Genomic DNA, 24538 nt, shown 5'->3' with positions numbered 1-24538 from the left:
TGAGGTTGAAAGCGGCAGGTGGGAGGTGACCAGGCCGGGGGGAATAGATGAGCTGGGGCGGGCAGCAGGTGATGAGATGAGGGGGGAGGGTGCTGGTCTGATGTGTGTCCGGGGCATGAAAAACAGTGTAGGGTGGGTAGCGGGGATGAGATGGAGTCCAGGTGGCTGCAAAGTGATGCCAACCCAGGTTCCTTTATGCAGCTGTGCTTTCATATTTCCCGCAGGAGCCGTGATCTCGGCTCCCAGCAGTAAATATGAAATCCCGCTCTCCTCAGTCAGTTTTGAAGGCCGGGTCCGGGCTGGTTTACGTTTACGGTGCTTTAAGGCGGTGGTGACTTTTTGTGCGACTTTCACACTTGATTAATCCCAGACCACTGCAAATTGAAAACTGAAATTTACTTTAGTAAGCTCTTTTGTAGTTTTTTGCTTACAGCCAAAGAGAGTTTTTTTTTAATCACTTTTTTGTCACTTTTCTCACTCTCTAGGATGCCAATCCTGTTGTAACCTAACAACGAATTAACCCATAGGGGTTAAAAAAGTCCTCTTGGATATGTGTTGATAAATAATACTTAACTTTTAATGTGTATAAATAAAAAGTGAGAACAAACATTTAAAACCACACCTCATGCGGTGACACTATTTTACTATTGGTCCCTACTATACACTAATTATTCTAAGCGCCACTGTTAGTCCCAATTTAACCCCTTAACGACGCAGGACGTATATTTACGTCCTGCGCCGGCTCCCGCGATATGAAGCGGGATCGCGCCGCGATCCCGCATCATATCGCGTGGGTCCCGGCGCTAATCAACGGCCGGGACCCGCGGCTAATACCACACATCGCCGATCGCGGCGATGTGCGGTATTAACCCTTTAGAAGCGGCGGTCAAAGCTGACCGCCGCTTCTAAAGTGAAAGTGAAAGTGACCCGGCTGCTCAGTCGGGCTGTTCGGGACCGCCGCGGTGAAATCGCGGCGTCCCGAACAGCTGATCGGACACCGGGAGGGCTCTTACCTGCCTCCCCGGTGTCCGATCGACGAATGACTGCTCCGTGCCTGAGATCCAGGCAGGAGCAGTCAAGCGCCGATAATGCTGATCACAGGCGTGTTAATGCACGCCAGTGATCAGCATTAGAGATCAGTGTGTGCAGTGTTATAGGTCCCTATGGGACCTATAACACTGCAAAAAAAATGTTAAAAAAAAGTGTTAATAAAGGTCATTTAACCCCTTCCCTAATAAAAGTTTGAATCACCCCCCTTTTCCCATAAAAAAAATAAAACAGTGTAAAAAAAAATAAAAAATAAACATATGTGGTATCGCCGCGTGCGTAAATGTCCGAACTATAAAAATATATCATTAATTAAGCCGTACGGTCAATGGCGTACGCGCAAAAAAATTCCAAAGTCCAAAAAAGCGTATTTTGGTCACTTTTTATATCATTAAAAAATGAATAAAAAGTGATCAAAAAGTCCGATCAAAACAAAAATCATACCGATAAAAACTTCAGATCACGGCGCAAAAAATGAGTCCTCATACCACCCCATACATGGAAAAATAAAAAAGTTATAGGGGTCAGAAGATGACATTTTTAAACGTATAAATTTTCCTGCATGTAGTTATGATTTTTTCCAGAAGTGCGACAAAATCAAACCTATATAAGTAGGGTATCATTTTAACCGTATGGACCTACAGAATAATGATAAGGTGTAATTTTTACCGAAATATGCACTGCGTAGAAACGAAAGCCCCCAAAAGTTACAAAATGGCGTTTTTTTTTCGATTTTGTCGCACAATGATTTTTTTTTCCGTTTCGCCGTGCATTTTTGGGTAAAATGACTAATGTCACTGCAAAGTAGAATTGGCGACGCAAAAAATAAGCCATAATATGGATTTTTAGGTGGAAAATTGAAAGGGTTATGATTTTTAAAAGGTAAGGAGGAAAAAACGAAAGTGCAAAAACGGAAAAACCCTGAGTCCTTAAGGGGTTAAGGTATGTGCCACTATATCAGTCCACTAAAGGCACGTCACTATGATAAACTCCAATTAAAGATTTGGAGTGGACGTATAGTGGTGATAGCTTGTAGGTCGACCAAAGTAAATTTATTTTATGGCCAGCCTACCATTGGAGCCTGTGATGATTGACATCAACCACTGTTCAAGATAGAGTAAACCAACCCCCCACCGCGCTGTGCACCGCGGGTGTGGGTTGGACGGTGGTGCTTAGGTAGGAATTAGTTATTTATGTGCATTTCACTCTTTAGGTCACGATGAGGTGCAGATTTAAAACAAAATGCTGTCACCCCGACATGTTTCGCCCCTCACAGGGCTTTATCAAGGAGACAACTGACAGCAATGAGTGTCTCAGTGCTTCTGAGCTATTTATACCATTTTTGGGAGGGTCTAGTGTGGACCTCACCAATCAGAAACAGTATATATCTCTGCCAATAGAAATGACACACAGCACTTATTTCCAGCCAATCACCATACTATCTACTCTATTGTTAACTTACTAGCCAATGTATCACTTACACATCACACGCCACCGCACTTGTAGCCAATCAAGATATGTGAACGTCATCTCTATACACAACGAACATTTGCCCAATCGCAGCATTCCACAACCGACGAGCCTCCTCGTCACCCTGATCCGGCTCCGCGATTGGTTTCGTTTTCATGCATCTGTGATTCTCACTGGGACTAAGATGCCTCCTACCAATCACGCTAGGGCTCCGCCGGTCTCCGCCCACAGTATCCTTCCAGCCAATCACACCGGCATACTGCCGTTGTTTACTCACGTGATCCTGGCCATGTGGTACCTGGTCAGATGAGCTGTGCCTGTATCTAGAGTTTGTTTATCCGTTGGTATGGAAACATCACAGTGCAGGTATTGCCTACATACTGTGATAGGGCAAGACAGTGTGCTTACAAAAAGCTTATAAGCAAACAGGTAAGTAGATGTTCTATTTACATACAATGAATATGCGATGGGTGCGTGATCACAAAACCAACTATGGCCACCCATCCATTATATAGGTGCATATATCAAGTGTTAATATATTGGGGTGCATATATTAAATACTAAGGTGACCACAAGTCTAATTAGGGTCATCCATCTAACCATATAAGTACATATACTATAAGGTGTATATATTATGTGCTAGGGTGCACACATATATATACATATATAAGTGTGAGTTAAATAATATTATTTATTAATAAAATGTAAAAATATTATGTTGGTGAGTTCATGATACAGTGCCATATGGAATGTTGCAAAAAGGTACAGAATGTTATAGGATGCCACACGATTAATTCATAGTGGATCAGTGGGGAATATTAAGAACTGGTAGATCCATGGGAAATATTAGAAACTGGTAAGTATATTATGTTAGTAAGTATATGGTGATTCATAATTAAATGACTGGTCCACTCTTTTGATCAGCATATGACCATTATATATGTGTCCGCTGTTAAAATGCAACATAGCAAAAATAATTGGAGTTTATCATAGTGACGTGCCTTTAGTGGACTGATATAGTGACACATACCCAGTGGCGCTTAGACTAATTAGTGTATAGTAGGGACCAATAGTAAAATAGTGTCACCGCATGAGGTGTGGTTTTAAATGTTTGTTCTCACTTTTTATTTATACACATTAAAAGTTAAGTATTATTTATCAACACATATCCAAGAGGACTTTTTTAACCCCTATGGGTTAATTCGTTATTAGGTGTCGATACCTCTGTATGTGTTGTTTGGCCACAAAATAGTAGTGAGAAATCCTGTTGTAACACCCCAAAATGGGAATAATTTTTCACAGTATGCAAATACCACTGCTTCTTCACTTTCCAGGCACAAAATCTGTTCCCACACCCAAAAAAGGATAATTTTTGAACCACTTGGAAGAAACCATTGCTTCTTCTGATATCTCTATATGCATATTAACACTGGCAGGCATCTGCATCCAAAAAGGGATAATTTTTGGACAATAATTTTAAACAGCATAAAAATTCTGCTAGTACAATGTGTTTTTATTCAACCTGTTAGTTGTTGCAGGGTACCATCTGTTAACCAATAGCCATACATGTTACCATAACTTTGAAATTAACTTTGCCTTAAAACCAGCTCAGACGTACTACAGGGTGGGCCATTTATATGGATACACCTTAAAGGGGTACTCCGGTGAAAACCTTTTTCCTTTTCAATCAACTGGTGCCAGAAAGTTAAACATATTTGTAAATTACTTCTATTAAAAAATCTTAATCCTTCCAGTCCTTATTAGCTGCTGAATGCTACAGAGGAAATTACTTTCTTTTTGGAACACTGATTACATCACGAGCACAGTGCTCTCTGCTGACATCTCTGTCCATTTTAGCATCTGTGCATAGCAGATGTGTACTAAGGGCAGCATGGTGGCTTAGTGGTTAGCACTGCTGCCTTGCAGTGCTGGGACCTTGGGTTCAAATCCCACTAAGGACAACAATAAATAAAGACTTTTTATTATTATAATAACATCAGCAAAGAGCACTGTGCTCGTGATGTCATCAGAGAGCATTCCAAAAAGAAAAGAACTTCCTCTGTTGTATTCAGCAGCTAATAAGTACAGGAAGGATTAAGATTTTTTAATAGAAGTCATTTACAAATCTAAAACCACTGGAGGAGGAGAGAGCACACCATGCAGCTGAACATGCAGATATACGATACCGCTGGTGTACACTGGCAGCCTCCGGACCCGATAAGTTACAAAGCAGCACCTGCGGGGTGCACACACTAGATAAAGTATCCAATAATACAATGAAAAAGAGGTAGCGTGCACTCACCGCGGGTAAACAGCTGCAGGCCCAAGGTCCGGGATCACCACGGCATAGACGGAGACGGTAAGGGGCGCTAAGAGGCTACGCCGGCTGTTTCGGACGTAGGAACGTCCTTCTTCCGGACCTTGGGCCTGCAGCTGTTTACCCGCGGTGAGTGCACGCTACCTCTTTTTCATTGTATCATTTACAAATCTGTTTAACTTTCCGGAGCCAGTTGATTTAAAAGAAAAAAGGTTTTCACCGGAGTACCCCTTTAATAAAATGGGAATGGTTGGTGATATTAACTTCCTGTTTGTGGCACATTAGTATATGTGAGGGAGGAAACTTTTCAAGATGGGTGGTGACCATGGCGGCCATTTTGAAGTCGGCCATTTTGAATTGGTACGGCCTCACCTGGAATATGCGGTTCAGTTTTGGTCGCCTGTACATAAAAGGGACACTGTGGAGTTGGAAAGGGTGCAGAGACGCGCGACTAAACTAATATGGGGCATGGAACATCTTAGCTATGAGGAGCGATTAAAGGAGTTACAATTGTTTAGTCTTGAGAAGAGACGTTTAAGAGGGGATATGATAAACGTATATAAGTATATTAATGGCTCATACAAAAATATGGAGAAAAACTGTTCCAGGTTAAACCCCCCCAAAGGACGAGGGGGCACTCCCTCCGTCTGGAGAAGAAAAAGTTTAGTCTCAAGGGGCGACACGCCTTCTTTACCATGAGAACTGTGAACTTATGGAACAGTCTACCTCAGGAACTGGTCACAGCAGGAAAAATTAACAGCTTTAAAACAGGATTAGATACATTCCTGGAACAAAATAACATTAATGCTTATGAAGAAATATAAAATCCCATCCCTTCCCCAATATCGCGCCACACCCCTACCCCTTAATTCCCTGGTTGAACTTGATGGACATATGTCTTTTTTCGACCGTACTAACTATGTAACTATGAATCCAACTTTTGTTTTTTCAATAGGTAGAGGGTCATGTGACACATCAAACTTATTGGGAATTTTTCAAGAAAAACAATGATGTGCTTGGTTTTAATGTAACTTTATTATTTCATGAGTTATTTACAAGTTTCTGACCACTTATAAAATGTGTTCAATGTGCTGCCCATTGTGTTGGCTTGTCAATGCAACCCTCTTCTCCCACTCTTCACACACTGATAGCAACACCGCAGGAGAAATGCTAGCACAGGCTTCCAGTATCCATAGTTTCAGGTGCTGCAGATCTCGTATCTTCACAGCATAGACAATTGCCATCAGATGACCCAAAAGATAAAAGTCTAAGGGGGTCAGATCGGGAGACCTTGGGTGCCATTCAACTGGCCCACGACGACCAATCCACTTTCCAGGAAACTGTTCATCTAGGAAGGCTCGGACCTGACACTCACAATGTGGTGGTGTACCATCTTGCTGGAAAAACTCAGGGAATGTGCCAGGTCCAAGCATTCCTAGATGAACAGTTCCTGGAAAGTGGATTGGTCATCGTGGGCCAGTTGAATGGCCCCCAAGGTCTCCCGATCTGACCCCCTTAGACTTTTATCTTTGGGGTCATCTGAAGGCAATTGTCTATGCTGTGAAGATATGAGATGTGCAGCACCTGAAACTACGGATACTGGAAGCCTGTGCTAGCATTTCTCCTGGGGTGTTGCTATTAGTGTGTGAAGAGTTGGAGAAGAGGGTTGCATTGACAATCCAACACAATGGGCAACACATTGAACACATTATAAGTGGTCAGAAACTTGTAAATAACTCATGAAAGAATAAAGTTACGTTAAAACCAAGCACATCATTGTTTTTCTTGTGAAATACCCAATAAGTTTGATGTGTCACATGACCCTCTTCCTATTGAAAAAACTAAAGTTGGATTCAAAATGGCCGACTTCGAAATGGCCGCAATGGTCATCACACATCTTGAAAAGTTTCCCCCCCCCCTCACATATACTAATGTACGACAAACAGGAAGTTAATATCACCAACCATTCCCATTTTATTAAAGTGTATCCATATAAATGGCCCACCCTGTAGAAACACTCTTAGGTGACCTAACAGTGTTATACATGGCTTTTAGGGCTCTTAGACAGTGGTACACACACATTTTGGACTCATGGTGAAGTGCAGGTTCAGACAGAATTATTTTGGTCATAACCAGAACTTTTCACCAACCTTCGGCGAAGCAGCAGAACTGAATTTTTGAGACGTTTGATCATCTTTATCAAGGAACTAGTACATTAGGAGCTTTTGTCATTGTATTCTAAGGTTTATGGGGGAGATTTATCATTACTTTTAGAGCATTTTTTTTGTCTATGTTTTTTCACAGTTCAGTCGCAAGCAGCATATTTAGCGACTTTAATGCATCTTTTGATATAGACAGTTTTAGTCTTTTTACCTACTTGTAAAGCTACACCACCTACCAGTAGGCGTGAGAATGACTTTTACCTTCCGCAATTCAACCTTTAACCTCTTGTAGACAACAGCGTTCCACTCCCCTTCTATGACACGTGCTCAGCTTGGTGGTCCTGGTGGCTATCTACCCCTCTGTAATGCCACACATCACCGATCACGGTGATGCCCGGCTTTAACCCCTTAGACAACGCAACCAAGTTTGTAGCATCTTAAATGCAAGTAAAAATGTCACTGCAGCTCTGTGAAAGTAAATACAAACACCTAACCCAGGGGTCCTTAAACTACAGCCCGTGGGCCACATGCGGCCTGCCGAGGACATTTATCCGGCCCGCAGGGGCCACAGGGAAGGTGGCGCACGCAGGGACGTCACTGACGCCGTGCGTGCGCCCATAGCAACGAGCACGGAGGAGCGGGGCAGCGATGAGGACGTGCGCTGGCCAGCTAGGTAAGTGTTAACAGCGGCACGTCAGCTTTGGTGCTCCGACCACCGCTCCTCCGGTCCTGGGACTTACTGCTATGTCCGGATCGGAGGAGCGGTGGTCGGAGCACTGAAGTGGGCCAGAACACAGGCATGTATGTCTGTGGGGGAACATACTGCACCTAATGTGGGGGAACATACTGCACCTAATGTGGGGGAATTGTACTGCACCTAATGTGGGGGAATTGTACTGCACCTAATGTGGGGGGACTATACTGCACCTAATGTGGGGGGACTATACTGCACCTAATGTGAGGGAACTATACTGCACCTAATGTGGGGGAACTATACTGCACCTAATGTGGGGGAACTATACTGCACCTACTGTGGGGAACTATACTGCACCTAATGGGGGGAACTATACTGCATCTAATGTGGGGAACTATACTGCACCTAATGTGGGGGAACTATACTGCACCTAATGTGGGGGAACTATACTGCATCTAATGTGGGGGAACTTTACTGCACCTAATGTGGGGGAACTGTACTGCACCTAATGTGGGGGAACTGTACTGCACCTAATGTGGGGGAACTGTACTGCATCTAATGTGGGGGAACTGTACTGCACCTAATGTGGGGGAATTGTACTGTACCTAATGTGGGGGAATTGTACTGCACCTAATGTGGGGGAATTGTACTGCACCTAATGTGGGGGAATTGCACTGCACCTAATGTGGGGGAATTGCACTGCACCTAATGTGGGGAAATTGTACTGCCAACCCTAATGTGTGGGAACTACAACTTAATGTGGGGGGATCTATACTGCCAACCTAATGTGGGGGGAACTGTGCTGCGTACTTAAAGTGGTAGTCCACTAATAAGATATATAAGTGTGCATAGGAATTTGTTCATGTTTTGTTATCTATAGTCCGGCCCTCCAACGGTCTGAGGGACCGTGAACTGGCCCCCCGTTTAAAAAGTTTGAGGACCCCGACCTAACCTGCCAAATTCAGGACCCAGGAAAGTGTCTACTTCCCTCCCTCACAAGTGTCTAGAAGAAGTGTATGTGGTAGAGCTTTTCCCACCACAGAAGAGCTGCGCAAAATTCATCATCCTGCTGCACCTTCTTAATAAATAAGATACATGCTAGTCAAACCCACCACCCAAATAAACGTGGGAAAATAGCTCTACCATAGACATTCTTTGATAAATCTGGGCCAATGACTCTTAATGCTGCAAATATTCATAAACAATCCAGTTTATCTACTGGGGAGAGAAAAGCCCTCCAGCAGCTGCGTGACAACAAAGAGTGAACTGTCCGTATGGCTGACTAAGGGAGGCTCAGTAGTGCTCCGAGATGTTGTCTGACAAGACTATCTACAAAAAGTTATCTTGTGTTCCTACACCAGTTTTTTAAGATCAATTAAATAAATGACTGGAGGGGAGATTGAGGTTAATGGTTATTAGCCGGGGGAAATTTTACTACATGAGCCTGTGGTACCAGTATTTCACTCTCTCTTTAAATTGCAGGAGAATCGCTTCCCTCCACCTCTCAGATCTATAGTGATGGAAATCGATTCTTTAAATGAACATCTTCTCCAACTGAATTTGATTAGTTTCTGTGGCACGATAGTTTTTTTTGTGGCTTAGCTGAGATATTGAAGAACTATCTCTCCCTTATAACATGGGTATACATGCTGTGTGACATTGTCTCAAAATATTCTTACTATAATGATGAAATTTGTGAAATTTCTCGTTCCTGGGATGCTGGTCCCCCTCAAAAAAATCCCCTGCTAATGGGGTCAATCTATTATTTGTAACTATTGGATATATCACCACCCCACTTTGGATAGTTTTTAGAGAAAAGAAAAGAAAGGACCGACGGACGGCGCCTCGTGTATTTACCCTCAATAGATCGGGTGGTGGCTGGGGGGGCAACCCTACGGGGCTTATAGATGGCCGCTCACCTTGAGATCTATGCAAAAAAGCATATCACCCACGATATAATCTGGGTACTGTAGTGCGAGTCGCTGCTATGCCGAGGGGTTGCAGGAGGAAACAAGTCGTCCTGGGAGTCAATATTAGAAGTAGAGCAGGAAAAAACCCTCAGGTATGGCGCTGCAGACTCTTGTAGACAGATGAGGCGGATGCCAAAGGTAATAGGAAAGTCCTCAGCAGGACATTTTATTTAAAAAAACAATAAAATGGACAAGATTACGTGTTTCGGGAGGATCCCTCCCTTCCTCAGATCAGGATAAGGACAGTACAACAATAGCAGGTTTATATAGCCCAAATATGGGCGCCAAAAACACATGGGAGGAGTAACAATCCAAACTTGAAAATCAAAGTACAGGAACAGAAACAGCACTTACATATAATATACAGTATGAATATACATTAGGAAGCAATACAATTACAAATTGTGGTAATATAAGGTCAGGTTATGTGTTGGACCATGACTAGCAACTGCTGGAGAACCGCAGTGGGCCGGAAGCTGACAAATTGTGGTAATATAAGGTCAGGTTATGTGTTGGACCATGACTAGCAACTGCTGGAGAACCGCAGTGGGCCGGAAGCTTCCGGCCCACTGCGGTTCTCCAGCCGTTGCTAGTCATGGTCCAACACATAACCTGACCTTATATTACCACAATTTGTAATCAGCTTCCGGCCCACTGCGGTTCTCCAGCAGTTGCTAGTCATGGTCCAACACATAACCTGACCTTATATTACCACAATTTGTAATTGTATTGCTTCCTAATGTATATTCATACTGTATATTATATGTAAGTGCTGTTTCAGTTCCTGTACTTTGATTTTCAAGTTTGGATTGTTACTCCTCCCATGTGTTTTTGGCGCCCATTTTTGGGCTATATAAACCTGCTATTGTTGTACTGTCCTTATCCTGATCTGAGGAAGGGAGGGATCCTCCCGAAACGCGTAATCTTGTCCATTTTATTGTTTTTTTAAATAAAATGTCCTGCTGAGGACTTTCCTATTACCTTTGGCATCCGCCTCATCTGTCTACAAGAGTCTGCAGCGCCATACCTGAGGGTTTTTTCCTGCTCTACTTCTAACTTTGGATAGTTGGTCTAGCTGGATTCTTTGCTTTCTGCCATAATATTTTTTTGTTTTTCTAATCATAATTTCTGCTTCTAATTTATCCAATTTTTTTACAAACATATTCCTGCTGTCCCAAATATTTGGTGTTCTGTTCTTATTTATCCAAATCTAACTTTGTTTTATTATTTTCTTTCTCCTGGGCTTAAATGAGTTCCTTTCTTCATTCGATCACCATTTTCACTAGACCGTTGGTATATTCTTTTAAAGTATATTCCCACTTCTGATTGAAATCAATATCCTCTATAGTGTTGCTCGCGAATATTCGCAATGCGAATATTTGCATATGCTAATTTTCACATATTCTAATTTTCGCATATGCTAATTTTCAATATGCTAATTTTCACATATGTAAGTTTTCGCATATGTAAATTTTCGCATACGCAAATTTTCGCGTATGCAAAAATAAATTGCAAATATTACGAATATGCGAATTTAGCAAATATATGACGAATATTCGTCCATATATTCGCGAAATATCGCAAATTCGAATATTGCCTATGCCGCTCAACACTAATCCTCTAAGGGGGAGATTTATCATTAGGTGTCTATTGGAGGCACAGATCTACTCCTTTACACTGCTTGTCTAATTTACACTCTTACTCAAAATTTACAAAAGTTGTGCACTAATTTGATACATTTTGTGCAAATATAGAACCCCCCTCACTCTACCGTGCACTCTTCTCTACCTCACAGTTCACAGACCCGTGGCGCTTTCCCGGGGTACACTGGTCGCATAGCTAGAAGTGCCGGAGCAGCAGTGTGTGCCGAACAAAACTCTGCACAATAGTAAAATCATAAATCTTTATAAAGTACACAGAGGGGGAGATTCTCAAAGAATTTTGCCCCCCCCCCCCCCCCCACAATTTTTTTTTTTATTTTGGCGCGAAAAGTATCGACCACATTTTCTAAGAGCTTTGTGACGCGGTTTACACTGTTCGTGTAAATTTGCTGCTTTACATGATATTTTCAAAGGGGTGAGAGTCCAGTTAACATCTAAAATTTCACACCAGCTTTTTTATAGTGTAGAAATCACAGAAATGGTTGTAGTTTTATTTCCCCCCCCCCCTTGTTTTTTGGGGAAAATGTGTTACTTAAGTAATTGTTAAAAGAAGAAATAATTATTATTGAAAAATGTTATTACAAAAAAAATATATATATATTTTTTATTAAAAAAAAATTTCTTGGTCACTGCACCTGCACTCACATTTAAGCTCAGAAATGTTTTATTTATACAGTTATCGCTTGTCTGGGCACCGGTAACCATGGAATATTTTGGGAGATGTTTCCGGCAGAATTTTCCGGAATGTAAAATTTCGCGCAAAAATCGCCAATTTTGGTGGCAAGAAAAAAATATCCAATATAGCTGCACCAAAAAAAAAAAATTTTTTAAATTGGCGCAAAAACAAAAGGGGCGCGAAAATGAATTTTCACATATTTTCATATTTTCAAAGCAGTCCTTTGAAAATGTGAGGAGAAAAAAAAAGGTGTGAATAATATCGCTGGAACAGAAATTACATTAGTTTTTGAGAATCTCCCCCAGAATGTCTGGGTTTAAAAAATATGTAATTTTGCTGAACAATCTGTCCCCTTACCTCTATATCAGTGTTCACCAACCAGAATGCCTCCAAGTGTTGTAAAACTTGGCATGCTGGGAGTTGCAGTTTTGCAAAAGCTGGAGGTACTCTGGTTGGTAAACACTGTGTACATGTATCAGAGCTGAGTGTGTGATCATGTTCATGTAGCAGAAATTAGTTTGAGACATGGGTATGGAGTAGAGCTGAATGTGTGATTATGTGTAAGCATGACCACACACACTCAGCTCTGCTGCATAAACACAATCATACACTCAGCTCTGCTGCATAAACATGATCAAGCACTCAGCAGTGCTGCATGCACGCAATCACACACTCAGCTTTGCTGCATACACATGATCACACACTCAGCTATGCTGCATACACATGATCACTCACTTAGCTTTGCTGCATACACACAATCACACGCTCAGCTCTAGTGCATTTACACAATCACACACTCAGCTCTGCTGCATATACACAATCACACACTCAGCTCTGCTACATACACATCCTCACACACTCAGTTCTGCTGCATTTACACAATCACACACTCTGCACTGCTACATACACATGATGACACATATAAATGGGGGACATTTATCAATGTTGGTGTAGGTAGAAGTTTTTTTGGTTGGTCTAAATTTGGTGCACAAATTTACCATACTTGTGCAAGGCACATGATACATTTTGTGCAAAGTTCTAAATCTACACACAGTTCAATTTGTACACCTGAGCTGCACCTCACAAGAAAAGTGTACACAGGGATTGTGTTGTATTGCTTTGAGGCCAGGATTCTATTGAGGTTTTTTTTGTCCACCAGCAAAAACACCAGAAAAACTGTCACAGCTTTTTTCTGTGTTTTGTCAGTTTTTCTTGCTTTTTTGTTCTTGCGTATTTACTGGTGTGTGGAAACAGTCATTTTTGTACCCTCTGGGAATTTTTTTGCTGCCTTCAGAGTACCACTTCATGGGTCGGATGCAGAGCGTCTGGTCCACAGAGTGTTAGGAGGGGAGGAGTGATGTATAGCATATACAGGGTGGATCACTACTTACCTCCGCCGGCTGTATAGTATACAGGGGTGCATAGTGTACCCATGTATACTATACAGGAGCCCAGCAAGGAAAGAGTTAACCCACGCTGCTGCTGAGCAGTTCTGGGTGACTGTATATACAGGATACAGTAGGAAGATGTCAACAATTGGAGGCTCCCTGTTTAGGAACACCCCAGGGGAGAGCGCCAAAAATGTATTAACCTTTTTTTTTGTTTTGTTTTTTTCTTTTCATTTTAGATTCATGAATGCGGAGGACTACGTCAGATTCAGTGGATTGTGATGATGAACAGAGTTTTTTAAAATGTCAAAAAAGGGTTAACGAGGGCTGTGGGGGAGTGTTTTTTAACAAAATTTTTTTTTCAATGTGTTGTGTTTTTTAGAATTGAATTTTCCAGCTTAGCCGGGGCTTAGCGTAAGCCAGGGCTTAGCTAACCCCCAATTATTACCTCGGTACCCACCGCCACAGGGGTGCAGGGAAGAGCTGGTAACAACCGGCCTGGAGCGTCAAAAATGGCGCTCCTGGGCCTAGGCGTTAACAAATTAGCATTATTTAGGCTGGGGAGGGTCAGTAACAATGGTCCTTGCCCACCCTCGTAACGTCAGGCTGTTGCTGCTTGGTTGGTATCTGGCTGATACTGAAAAAATGGGGGAACCACACACGTTTTCTTAATTATAAAAAAAAAAAAAAACACATAGGGTTCTCCCTATTTTTCAGTATCAGCCAGATACCAACCATGCAGCAACAGCCTGACGTTACCAGGGTGGGCGAGGACCATTGTTACTGGCCCTCCCCAGCCTAAATAACACCAGCCTGTTACCGCCTAGGCCCAGGAGCGCTATTTTTGACGCTCTGGGCCTGTTGGTACCGGCTCCTCCCGGCACCCCTGTGGCGGTGGGTACCGGGGTAATAATTGGAGGTTAGTGCTAGCTGACTTTGTGGCTAACGCTAAGCCCCAGCTCAGCAACGGATTCTGTTTATAAGACGGCTTCCACTACTAAGCCTGAAAATTCACTTATAAAAAACATGACACATTGACAGCATTTTTTATTTAAAAAACACTCCCCCACAGCCCTCGTTTACCATTTTATTGAAATAAAAAAAAAAACGCTGGTCATCATCGCTGTCCACCAAATCTGACGTAGTCCTCCGCATTCACACATCTGAAATGAGAAGAAAAGAAAAACAAGAAAGATGGGTTAGTAAATTTTTCTCCCCCCTGGGGAGAGCGCACGTAATGCAGTGTGTTCCTAAACAGGGAGCCTCCAATTGTTGCTAAACTACAACTCCCATCATGGGGGCTGTAGTTAAGCAACAGCTGGAGTCTCTCTGTTTAGAAACACACTGCCAGAAAGGCTCTGTTCTCATTATGTAAAACGCACAATGAGAGCAGTCAGGCCTGGACTGTGCAGCTCCGCCCTCTAATGACATCATCATTAGGGGGTTGGGCAGTAAAGGTCGCAGGGGGTCTAAGGAGTGAGACCCCCTTTCGATCTGTCCCTCTGCCCTTGGACTACTACTCCCATCATGGGAGTAGTTGTAGTACCGCAGCACTGAGGGTTGGCACTTGCACATGCCCCAGCTTTGGGACTTTTAGGACTACTACTCCCATCATGGACAGCCTCCGTCCATGATGGGAGTATTAGTCCAAGGGCTGAGGTGCAGATCGCAGCAGGTCATTCTCCAGAGACCCGCTGCGATCCGCATTTATTAAGTTAACAAGCCGACGGCACATGTGGCTACACTGCGCTCCCCACCAGCTCCAGGCTCCTGTGTACAGTCATAATGCATAATCCCCGCCGCCGGGAGATCGGAGCTCAGATTGGTGAATGGGTTATTCACAGCCCTCGGTAACCCTTTTATTGACATTTAAAAAAACGCTGTTCATCATTGCAATCTGCCGAATCTAGACTAGTCCTCCGCATTCACGTATCTAAAATGAGAAGAAAGCTAAAGCAATAAAACTACAACCATTTCTGTTATTTCAAAATTATCAAAAAGTGATCAAAAAGCTAGTGGGAAATTTTTGATGTAAACTGGACTCTCACCCCTTTGAAAATATCATGTAAAGCAGACAATATACGCGGACACGCCCACTTTTATAAAACTGACGAGAACAGTGTAAACCGCAGCAGAAAGCTCTTTGAAAATGTGGTTGATACTTTTTGCGCCAAATTTTGTACAAAATTTTTGGCACAAAATTCTTTGATTATCTCCCCCTCTGTGTACTTTATAAAGATTTATGATTTTACTATTGTGCAGAGTTTTGTTCGGCACACACTGCTGCTCTGGCACTTCTAGCTATGTGAGCAGTGCACTGTGGGAAAATGCCACAGGTCTGTGAAGTGTGAGGTAGAGAAGGTGTGTACGGTAGAGTGAGTGGGGGGCGTTTCTATATTTGCACAAAATTTATTAAAGGAGTCCACAGCTTTTGTAAATCTTGAGCAAGAGTGTAAATTAGACAAGCAGTGTTAAGGGGTAGATCTGTGTCTACAATAGAAACCTAATGATAAATCTCCCCCTCCCTATGTGTATATTTCACTCTTTTTTTTTTCTTCACAAATCTCTTTTTATTAACATAAAAAGTAAAGTAATAATGAACAGGATGGCAATCACAGTGGCTTGTTAGTAATGCATTTCAGTACAAGGTTTACAGATACATGAGATGTCATGGTTGGGGAATGCAAGTACAGTTAGGCATCGAAGTCAAAGCCATCCAAAGAGGTTTCAGAATAAAGAAATGCAAAGAGCAAACTAAGAAAATTACAATAAACAGTACCAATGCCAATCAGATCCGATCATAGACTGAAGGCATGTCCTTGCCGAGAAGGAGTAAAGGGATCTGGAAGGAGCGGGCAGTATGGATAGCGTGAAGAACTCTAACAATGTTATGTCTTCCCTCTGCCTTTAACGAAGCCGATCTGATCGAGGTGAACCAGCTTCGGTAAGATACTAAGTCTGATGGCCATCAGTTTCACCCAAATTTTCACGAAAAGTCTGTAATTGGTGCATAGAGTAGGGTCCTTACCGTCTTTAGGGATAATTGTAATTTGATCTTCTAGGGACTGTTTGGGGAAGCATTGTCCTTGCATCAAAGCATTACATGTGTCAGTCACGTGCGGGAGTAGTACCTCCATTTTTCAAGATAATGAAAAATGTAACATAGCTGTTACGCCGAGCGCTCCGGGTCCCTGCTCCTCCCCGGAGCGCTCACGGCGTCTCTCTCCCTGCAGCGCCCCGGTCGGTCCCGCTGACCGGGAGCGCTGCACTGACATGGCCGTCGGGGATGCGATTCGCACAGCGGGACGCGCCCGCTCGCGAATCGCATCCCAAGTCACTTACCCGTCCCGGTCCCATGCTGTCATGTGCTGGCACGCGCGGCTCCGCTCTCTAGGGCGCGCGCACGCCAGCTCTCTGAGACTTAAAGGGCCAGTGCACCAATGATTGGTGCCTGGCCCAATTAGCTTAATTGGCTTCCACCTGCTCCCTGGCTATATCACATCACTTCCCCTGCACTCCCTTGCCGGATCTTGTTGCCTTGTGCCAGTGAAAGCGTTTAGTGTTGTCCAAGCCTGTGTTACCTGAACTCCTGCTATCCTTATTGACTACGAACCTTGCTGCCGGCCCCGACCTTCTGCTACGTCTGACCTTGCCTCTGCCTAGTCCTTCTGTCCCATGCCTTCTCAGCAGTCAGCGAGGTTGAGCCGTTGCTAGTGGATACGACCTGGTTGCTAATGCCGCAGCAAGACCATCCCGCTTTGCGGCGGGCTCTGGTGAACACCAGTAGCCTCTTAGAACCGGTCCACCAGCACGGTCCACGCCAATCCCTCGCTGACACAGAGGATCCACTACCTGTAAGCCGAATCGTGACAGTAGATCCGGCCATGGATCCCGCTGAGGTGCCGCTGCCAAGTCTCGCTGACCTTACCACGGTGGTCGCTCAGCAATCACAGCAGATTGCCCAACAAGGACAGCAGCTGTCGCAGTTGACCGCCACGTTACAGCAACTTCTGCCTCTGCTACAGCAGCAACCATCTCCTCCGCCAGCTCCTGCACCTCCTCCGCAGCGAGTGGCCGCTCCTAGCCTCCGCTTGTCCCTGCCGGACAAATTTGATGGGGACTCTAGACTCTGCCGTGGATTTCTGTCTCAATGTTCCCTGCATATGGAGATGTTGTCGGACTTGTTTCCTACAGAACGGTCTAAGGTGGCGTTCGTAGTGAGCCTTCTTTCAGGAAAGGCCTTGTCTTGGGCCACACCGCTCTGGGACCGCAATGATCCTGCCACAGCCACAGTCCAGTCCTTCTTCGCTGAAGTCCGTAGTGTCTTCGAGGAACCAGCCCGAGCTTCTTCTGCCGAGACTGCCCTGCTGAACCTGGTCCAGGGTAATTCTTCAGTGGGCGAGTACGCCATCCAATTTCGTACTCTTGCTTCCGAATTATCATGGAATAACGAGGCTCTCTGCGCGACCTTTAAAAAAGGCCTATCCAGTAGCATCAAGGATGTGCTGGCCGCACGAGAGATTCCTGCCAACCTGCAAGAACTTATCCATTTGGCCACCCGCATTGACATGCGTTTTTCTGAGAGACATCAGGAGCTCCGCCAGGAAAAAGACTTAGATCTCTGGGCACCTCTCCCACAGCATCCTTTGCAGTCTACGCCTGGGCCTCCCGCCGAGGAGGCCATGCAAGTGGATCGGTCTCGCCTGACCCAGGAAGAGAGGAATCGCCGTAGGGAAGAAAATCTTTGTCTGTACTGTGCCAGTACCGAGCATTTCTTGGTGGATTGCCCTATTCGTCCTCCACGTCTGGGAAACACACGCACGCACCCAGCTCACGTGGGTGTGGCGTCTCTTGGTTCAAAGTCTGCTTCTCCACGTCTCACGGTGCCCGTGCGGATTTCTCCTTCAGCCAACTCCTCCCTCTCAGCCGTGGCCTGCTTGGACTCTGGTGCCTCTGGGAATTTCATTTTGGAGTCTTTGGTGAATAAATTCTGCATCCCGGTGACCCGTCTCGTCAAGCCGCTCTACATTTCCGCGGTCAACGGAGTCAGATTGGATTGCACCGTGCGTTACCGCACAGAACCCCTCTTGATGTGTATTGGACCCCATCACGAAGTGATTGAGTTCTTCGTCCTTCCCAACTGCACCTCTGAGGTCCTCCTCGGTCTGCCATGGCTCCGGCTTCATTCTCCCACCCTTGACTGGACCACCGGGGAGATCAAGAACTGGGACTCTGCTTGCCATAGGAAGTGCCTCTCCCCCCCTCCCAGTCCCGTCAGGCAAGCCTCAGTGCCTCCTCATGGCCCCCGTCCTGGTGACACACTGCCCCGTGCCAGGCTTCGCCCTCTGCCCTCCCTCCCCATTCCCACTCCTGCTGTACTGCCTGCCTTTGAGGAAACCCTCCATTCACTCCTGGTGTCCTCGTCCCAGGTAAAGCAGTTGTCGGACAAAAAAAGGGGGAGACCTAAGGGGGGGGGGGTACTGTTACGCCGAGCGCTCCGGGTCCCTGCTCCTCCCCGGAGTGCTCACGGCGTCTCTCTCCCTGCAGCGCCCCGGTCGGTCCCGCTGACCGGGAGCGCTGCACTCACATGGCCGTCGGGGATGCGATTCGCACAGCGGGACGCGCCCGCTCGCGAATCGCATCCCAAGTCACTTACCCGTCCCGGTCCCCTGCTGTCATGTGCTGGCGCGCGCGGCTCCGCTCTCTAGGGCGCGCGCGCGCCAGCTCTCTGAGACTTAAAGGGCCAGTGCACCAATGATTGGTGCCTGGCCCAATTAGCTTAATTGGCTTCCACCTGCTCCCTGGCTATATCACATCACTTCCCCTGCACTCACTTGCCGGATCTTGTTGCCTTGTGCCAGTGAAAGCGTTTAGTGTTGTCCAAGCCTGTGTTACCTGAACTCCTGCTATCCATCTTGACTACGAACCTTGCCGCCCGCCCCGACCTTCTGCTACGTCTGACCTTGCCTCTGCTTAGTCCTTCTGTCCCACGCCTTCTCAGCAGTCAGCGAGGTTGAGCCGTTGCTAGTGGATACGACCTGGTTGCTACTGCCGCAGCAAGACCATCCCGCTTTGCGGCGGGCTCTGGTGAACACCAGTAGCCTCTTAGAACCGGTCCACCAGCACGGTCCACGCCAATCCCTCGCTGACACAGAGGATCCACTACCTGTAAGCCGAATCGTGACAATAGCCTTGTATCACCACTGCATGATACGGGAGCGTAAAAGCTGCTTATAAGATATGTTGTACTGTGTGTGTAGATTAAATAGCAATTTCCAACTTAGGTGGATCATTGGGCCCATCTGAGGGTCCAACTAACTAAATTGTTAGGAAGAGCAATAACATCATAGCAAATAAAGAGGCAATACACCACATCAGTATGGAGGTGCTGCAAGGGTCCATGCTCGGACATGGTAGATCAGCAGCAGTCAGTTCTTCAGGTCTCCGCCATGAAAGAGGAGCACACGTAGACTCACAGCAGTCTGTCAAGGATCACCTGAGGGAGCAAAACAGATAGAAAACAGATGCCTAGTGCCACAGTAATTATCTTATTGGCTTTCTTCTTCCTCTGGGGTTTTGGGTCGCCCGCTTCTTCCCACGAAGTGGGTGGGGTGATGCTCGGGAGACCAGTTAGGTCTGTGACTGCAGACCAGTCCAGAATGTCCATGTCGATCTGTCCAAGAGCTTCTAGAGCAGGTGTCAGATATTGTCGAACTCTGATGGTGAATCTCTTGCCGTCTACTTGGAAGGAGATGCCGAAGGGAAAGAGCCATCTGTAGAGAATGTTTTTGGAACGTAGAAGAGTTGTTAGAGGACGCAACATGTTCCGTTTTGACAGTGTGAATCGAGCAAGGTCTTGGAAAATGGCCAGGGGGGGCATCTTCAAATTTCAAGTCAGGAAAGGTACTTGCTTTTCTCAGAATCTCGTCTCTCATCGACGAGTTGAGGAGGCGGCAAATGACATCTCGAGGTGGATCCTGTGGCTTAGGTTTCGCCTGAAGAGACCTGTGTGCCCTCTTAATTTGAATCTTGAGAGGGTATGAGTCCCCCAAGATTCTGATGAAGATAAGTTTGAATGTTGAGTTAAGAGATTCGGGTAACACACTTTCAAGTAAGCCTTTGATTCGTAAGTTATTCCTGCGGCCTCTATTGTCTTGATCCTCCAACCAATCTATGACTTTGTTTAAGTGGTTTTGGCAGGAAGCAAAACGTGGGTTTGTGTAGATTCCAACTGCTCAACCCTTTGACCAATTTGTCTGACATCAGATTTCAGTTCTTGCAGGTCTTTGGTGATTGGTTCAAGAGCTGTCCTGAGCAGTTGGTCCATAAAAGTGTGTGATATTGGAAATGCATTGTTTAGAACTAATTCCTCAGAGTCACTATCACGGTCAGCGGCCGCATCTTTACGCAATTTAGGTGTGGATATTTTTTCTTGAGATGTCGCTTTCTCTGAAGCTTGCCTAGAATCGGAAGAACCTGTACATTTCATGAAAATATCTATGCCGCACTTTTTATGATATGGAGAGGTAGCTTTAGGTCTGGCGAAGCCAATCTTGACCATCATGGAGACTTGAGCAAAAGGTGAGACATCACCAGGAATGATACATAGAAGGGAGGGTTGGACACTGGCATAGTCCAGGTAGACATTCCACTGTCTATGCAATAAGACTGTTTACATTAGATAATAATTGACTTTTATAGAAAAAGATGCTGTGTTCTATAGGTACAATTGGTCTCATATGATGGGCTTACTGGCACTCTGGGAGACCTGTGTAATCCCTGTGTTTGTCCACTTCTAATTTCCTCGTTCCCCAAATTCTGTGGGTGCACTGAGATAGAGTATGCAGACTCCACCAACCGCAGGCTCAAAAAAAGAAATACAAAAGGTTTCCAAGGGGCACACAGGTTTAGAGCCCACAGGTGGTGCAGACCCACTGGGAGTCAAGGGCTGGGTGGAAGATGGCGTCCTGACTCAACAGGGGTCTCAGACAGGGCTGTGGCAAGATGTAACTGCTAGGGATTCGTTGGCAGTGAGGTCCCTTAAATCGCCCCTGAACATTGAGCCCACACCTCCCTTCACCTCAGGGCCCTGGAGAGAAGTAGGCCCCAAAGCAAGTGTCCCTGTAGACTCTGTTAGGGGGGCTCCCATGGTGAGCTCAGCTATTTCGCGCCACTGAGGGCAGAGAAGATGGCGGTTCCCGCCCTGCTCTGGGGGATGAGGCACAAACCTCAAAGCTAGTACACTATATCCTGCGGCAGACACCCAGGTAGGAGAGTGGGGGGGGGGGGGGGGGAGGGTCTCTAGTGGCAGGCAGAACAGGGACGGAGGTTAATTAGTCTCCAGCATTCAGAGCACAGCAGAGCAGGGTAAAGGGCGTGCGGGGGGAACACGTTAAGACGGCTGTACCTTTAGGAATGGCGGCCGCCATCGCTCCTTGCTGGTCCCATGGTGAATGGACGGCTAGGGCTTTCCTCGACTCTGGTACTTCTCAGCCCCCTCCGTCAGCCGCAGGAGAAGCGGGGCTGAACTGCCCACCGGAGCGCAGTCAGTATCTTCGCCCGCAGGCAGGCAGCGCTACTGGAGATCCGGTGAGGAGTCAGAGCTAGAAGAGGGTGCTCCTTTGTCAGTGTCTGCCTGCAAGATGTCCTGTCTTCAGTCTTAGTGGGCTTCCTCGGTAAGTATCGGGCCGGGGGAGGTCTCTAAGGGTTCCAGGTAGTCTCCCCAATCAGTTGCTAGGTGCTGCAGGCTTCTCAGGTACGAGTCAGCACCTCAAAAACTGCCCTGGATGTGGATCCTATGCAGAGCCGAGGTGAGACACGTCCTCTCGCTCTGCTGGCTAGCTTCGCCCCCGTAGATTTCACTCTTGTACCTCAGTGTTGGAGTAACGGATACCGGATTGTGCAAGAGATTTGGATGAAATACTTGCATTATATCATAGTTTAGATTTATACTCCATATAACAACCAGCAGTTTTGCATATTTATCATTTTAAGATACTTACCATATCCTCTCACAAGGGCCCTGTGTGCGGATAGGTTTCTATGATTATAATTATATCATATTTACTGTAACAAATTATTTTATATAAATCATCCTCCTATTTGAAGCAGGGTATCACATTTATGTCCAAAAGGTTGGATAAGCTGTTAATCTCCCACTGATTTCTCAACCTCTTGGACATAATATTTTCCAATTTTTTTAAAATGTTTAATCATTAATGCATTGCTTTGATCATTGCTAGATAATTGCTGAGGTATATCACCATCATTGAATCTAAATGATTCTATGGATCTTTTCTTATTTTCTAGATGTGACCAAATATTTATGTAGTTAGAGCAAGTTCACTTTAGTGTAGAAACAATAGCAACAGATAAAAAGGAAATGTGCGCAGCTCTCAGCTAAGACATAACTAGCGCAAAGTCTGCTACTGCTACTTGCGGACATTAATCATCTATTGCACTATTCATATATTAAACAACAGGGCTGCAATAAGAACTATGGCCCAAATTTATCAAACTATGTGAGAGGAATAAATTGTTATTTTCTCACAGCAACCAATCACAGCTCAGCTTTCACTTTACCAGAGCTTGTTAGCTGAGCTGTGATTGGTTGTTGTGGGAAAATCACTCTATTTATTCCTCTCACACAGTTTGATAAATCTCCCCCTATATGTGTAGATTTCACTCTTGTACCTCAGTGTCGGAGTAACGGATGTCAGATTGTACAACAGATTTGGTTGAAATGCTTGCATTATATCATTGTTTAGTGTTTATACTCCATATTACAATCAGCAGATTAGCATATTTATCATTTTAACCCCTTAAGAACGCGCCATAAATGTACAGTACTGCAACAAATAACTTTGCGCACAGCGCCGTACATGTACGGTGTGGCTATGACGCGAGCGCAGGAGCAGCCGCAGACCCCCCGGTAATTGGGGACATCAGTGATTCCGCTGATGTCCGCCATTAACCCCTCAGATGCCATGATCAATACAGATCACAGCATTTGCGTCAGTGCTGCACTTTAAATGGCTGATCTGATCGTTTCTCCCCCAATAAAGATTTAAATCACCCTTTTCCCCATTTTAAGCAAAAAAAGCGTCAAAAACGATAAATAATAAACGTATTTGTTATAGCTGCATATGAAAGTTTAATAACATATTAACATAGTTCATAAGGTTGAAAAAAGACCAGAGTCCATCAAGTTCAACCTATATCCGTAATGAGTCCCTACTCAGTTTAAATTTTAAAATGAGTGATGCCATTACAAAGTACAATTGGTCGCGCAAAAAACAAGCCCTCTTATGTGTCTGTAAATTGAAATATAAAAGAGTTATGGATTTTAGAAGGCGAGGAGGAAAAACTGAAAATGCAAAAATAAAATTGGCTTTTATGTTCTTAACACTAAAAGGTAAATGGATGAAGGAAAGGACCATAAATCCAGGCGCTGCTTCTTCAAGAAATTATTTCAGAGCGTGCAAAGTGGTATAATAACCAAAGTAGCTTTTTATCACGCATACAATTACAAGATTATGATGCATTTCGGGGCTGGCTTGCCCCTCCCTCCCCCTTCCTTCCATTATATGGACTGGAGAATATGTGTGCCCATCATACCTACCGTATTTCCATATTATTATTGTTCTTGTAATGCACACTAAATGCTAAATACCGCTCAGATGTCCTCCCATTAATATATGTCTTTTTCTTTTTACTACTTGCAGACTCATTTTTTGTCATCACGATCACCGACTGGTCCCTACACAGGCAGTCCGCGATCACTATGCTTCTTTGCCCCTTACACACAGCTTTCCCAGCTATAGCACGTATGTCGGCCGGCCAGTACATGCCCCCCAGCGTGAGTGGCTGCTATGCGTCATGTGATTACATGCATAGTGATGTGTCCATGGTTACTGACCCTACAGAGAGACACTAGCGCACTCTGATCGCAGGAGATCTCCACAGCAGCTGGCACATGCTTAGTCTGTTTACAAACAGATGCAGTGTCATAACCAGAGCCTCGTATGCAACCATCACTTCCAGGATGCGGTAGTAGAGGCTACTGTAATGTGTTATAATATAGATGTTTTTTAGTGTATTTACACAGGTTTACTTCTTTATATTGTACCTGAATATCATCATGTTGTACAAAG

The 24538-nt window shown here is 44.9% G+C and overlaps 2 protein-coding genes across 8 annotated transcripts in view; one reads left to right on the top strand and one right to left on the bottom strand.

The window, feature by feature from the left end:
- RPP30 (ribonuclease P/MRP subunit p30) overlaps positions 1 to 24248 on the bottom strand; it is a gene marked incomplete in the record, with an annotated part of 53736 nt that extends 29488 nt beyond the window's left edge. Inside the window, 1 exon segment of the mRNA XM_056530202.1 lies at positions 24007 to 24248. Coding sequence (XP_056386177.1) covers positions 24007 to 24233 — 227 coding nt within the window.
- LOC130282184 (intelectin-1-like) overlaps positions 2816 to 24538 on the top strand; it is a 45975-nt gene continuing 24252 nt past the window's right edge. For 2 of the 7 annotated variants that reach the window (XM_056530172.1, XM_056530175.1), the window contains exon 1: positions 24308 to 24434. In XM_056530172.1, the coding sequence (XP_056386147.1) occupies positions 24361 to 24434 (74 nt within the window). In that variant the 5' untranslated portion in view covers positions 24308 to 24360. Of the gene's footprint in view, positions 2947 to 24299; positions 24450 to 24538 lie in introns of those variants that run through there. The other 5 variants (XM_056530181.1, XM_056530179.1, XM_056530174.1 and 2 more) reach the window with 5 other exon arrangements.

This window comes from Hyla sarda, chromosome 7, assembly GCF_029499605.1.
Source record: "Hyla sarda isolate aHylSar1 chromosome 7, aHylSar1.hap1, whole genome shotgun sequence".
NCBI lineage: Eukaryota > Metazoa > Chordata > Amphibia > Anura > Hylidae > Hyla > Hyla sarda.
This window is presented reverse-complemented; position numbering and strand designations above follow the sequence as displayed.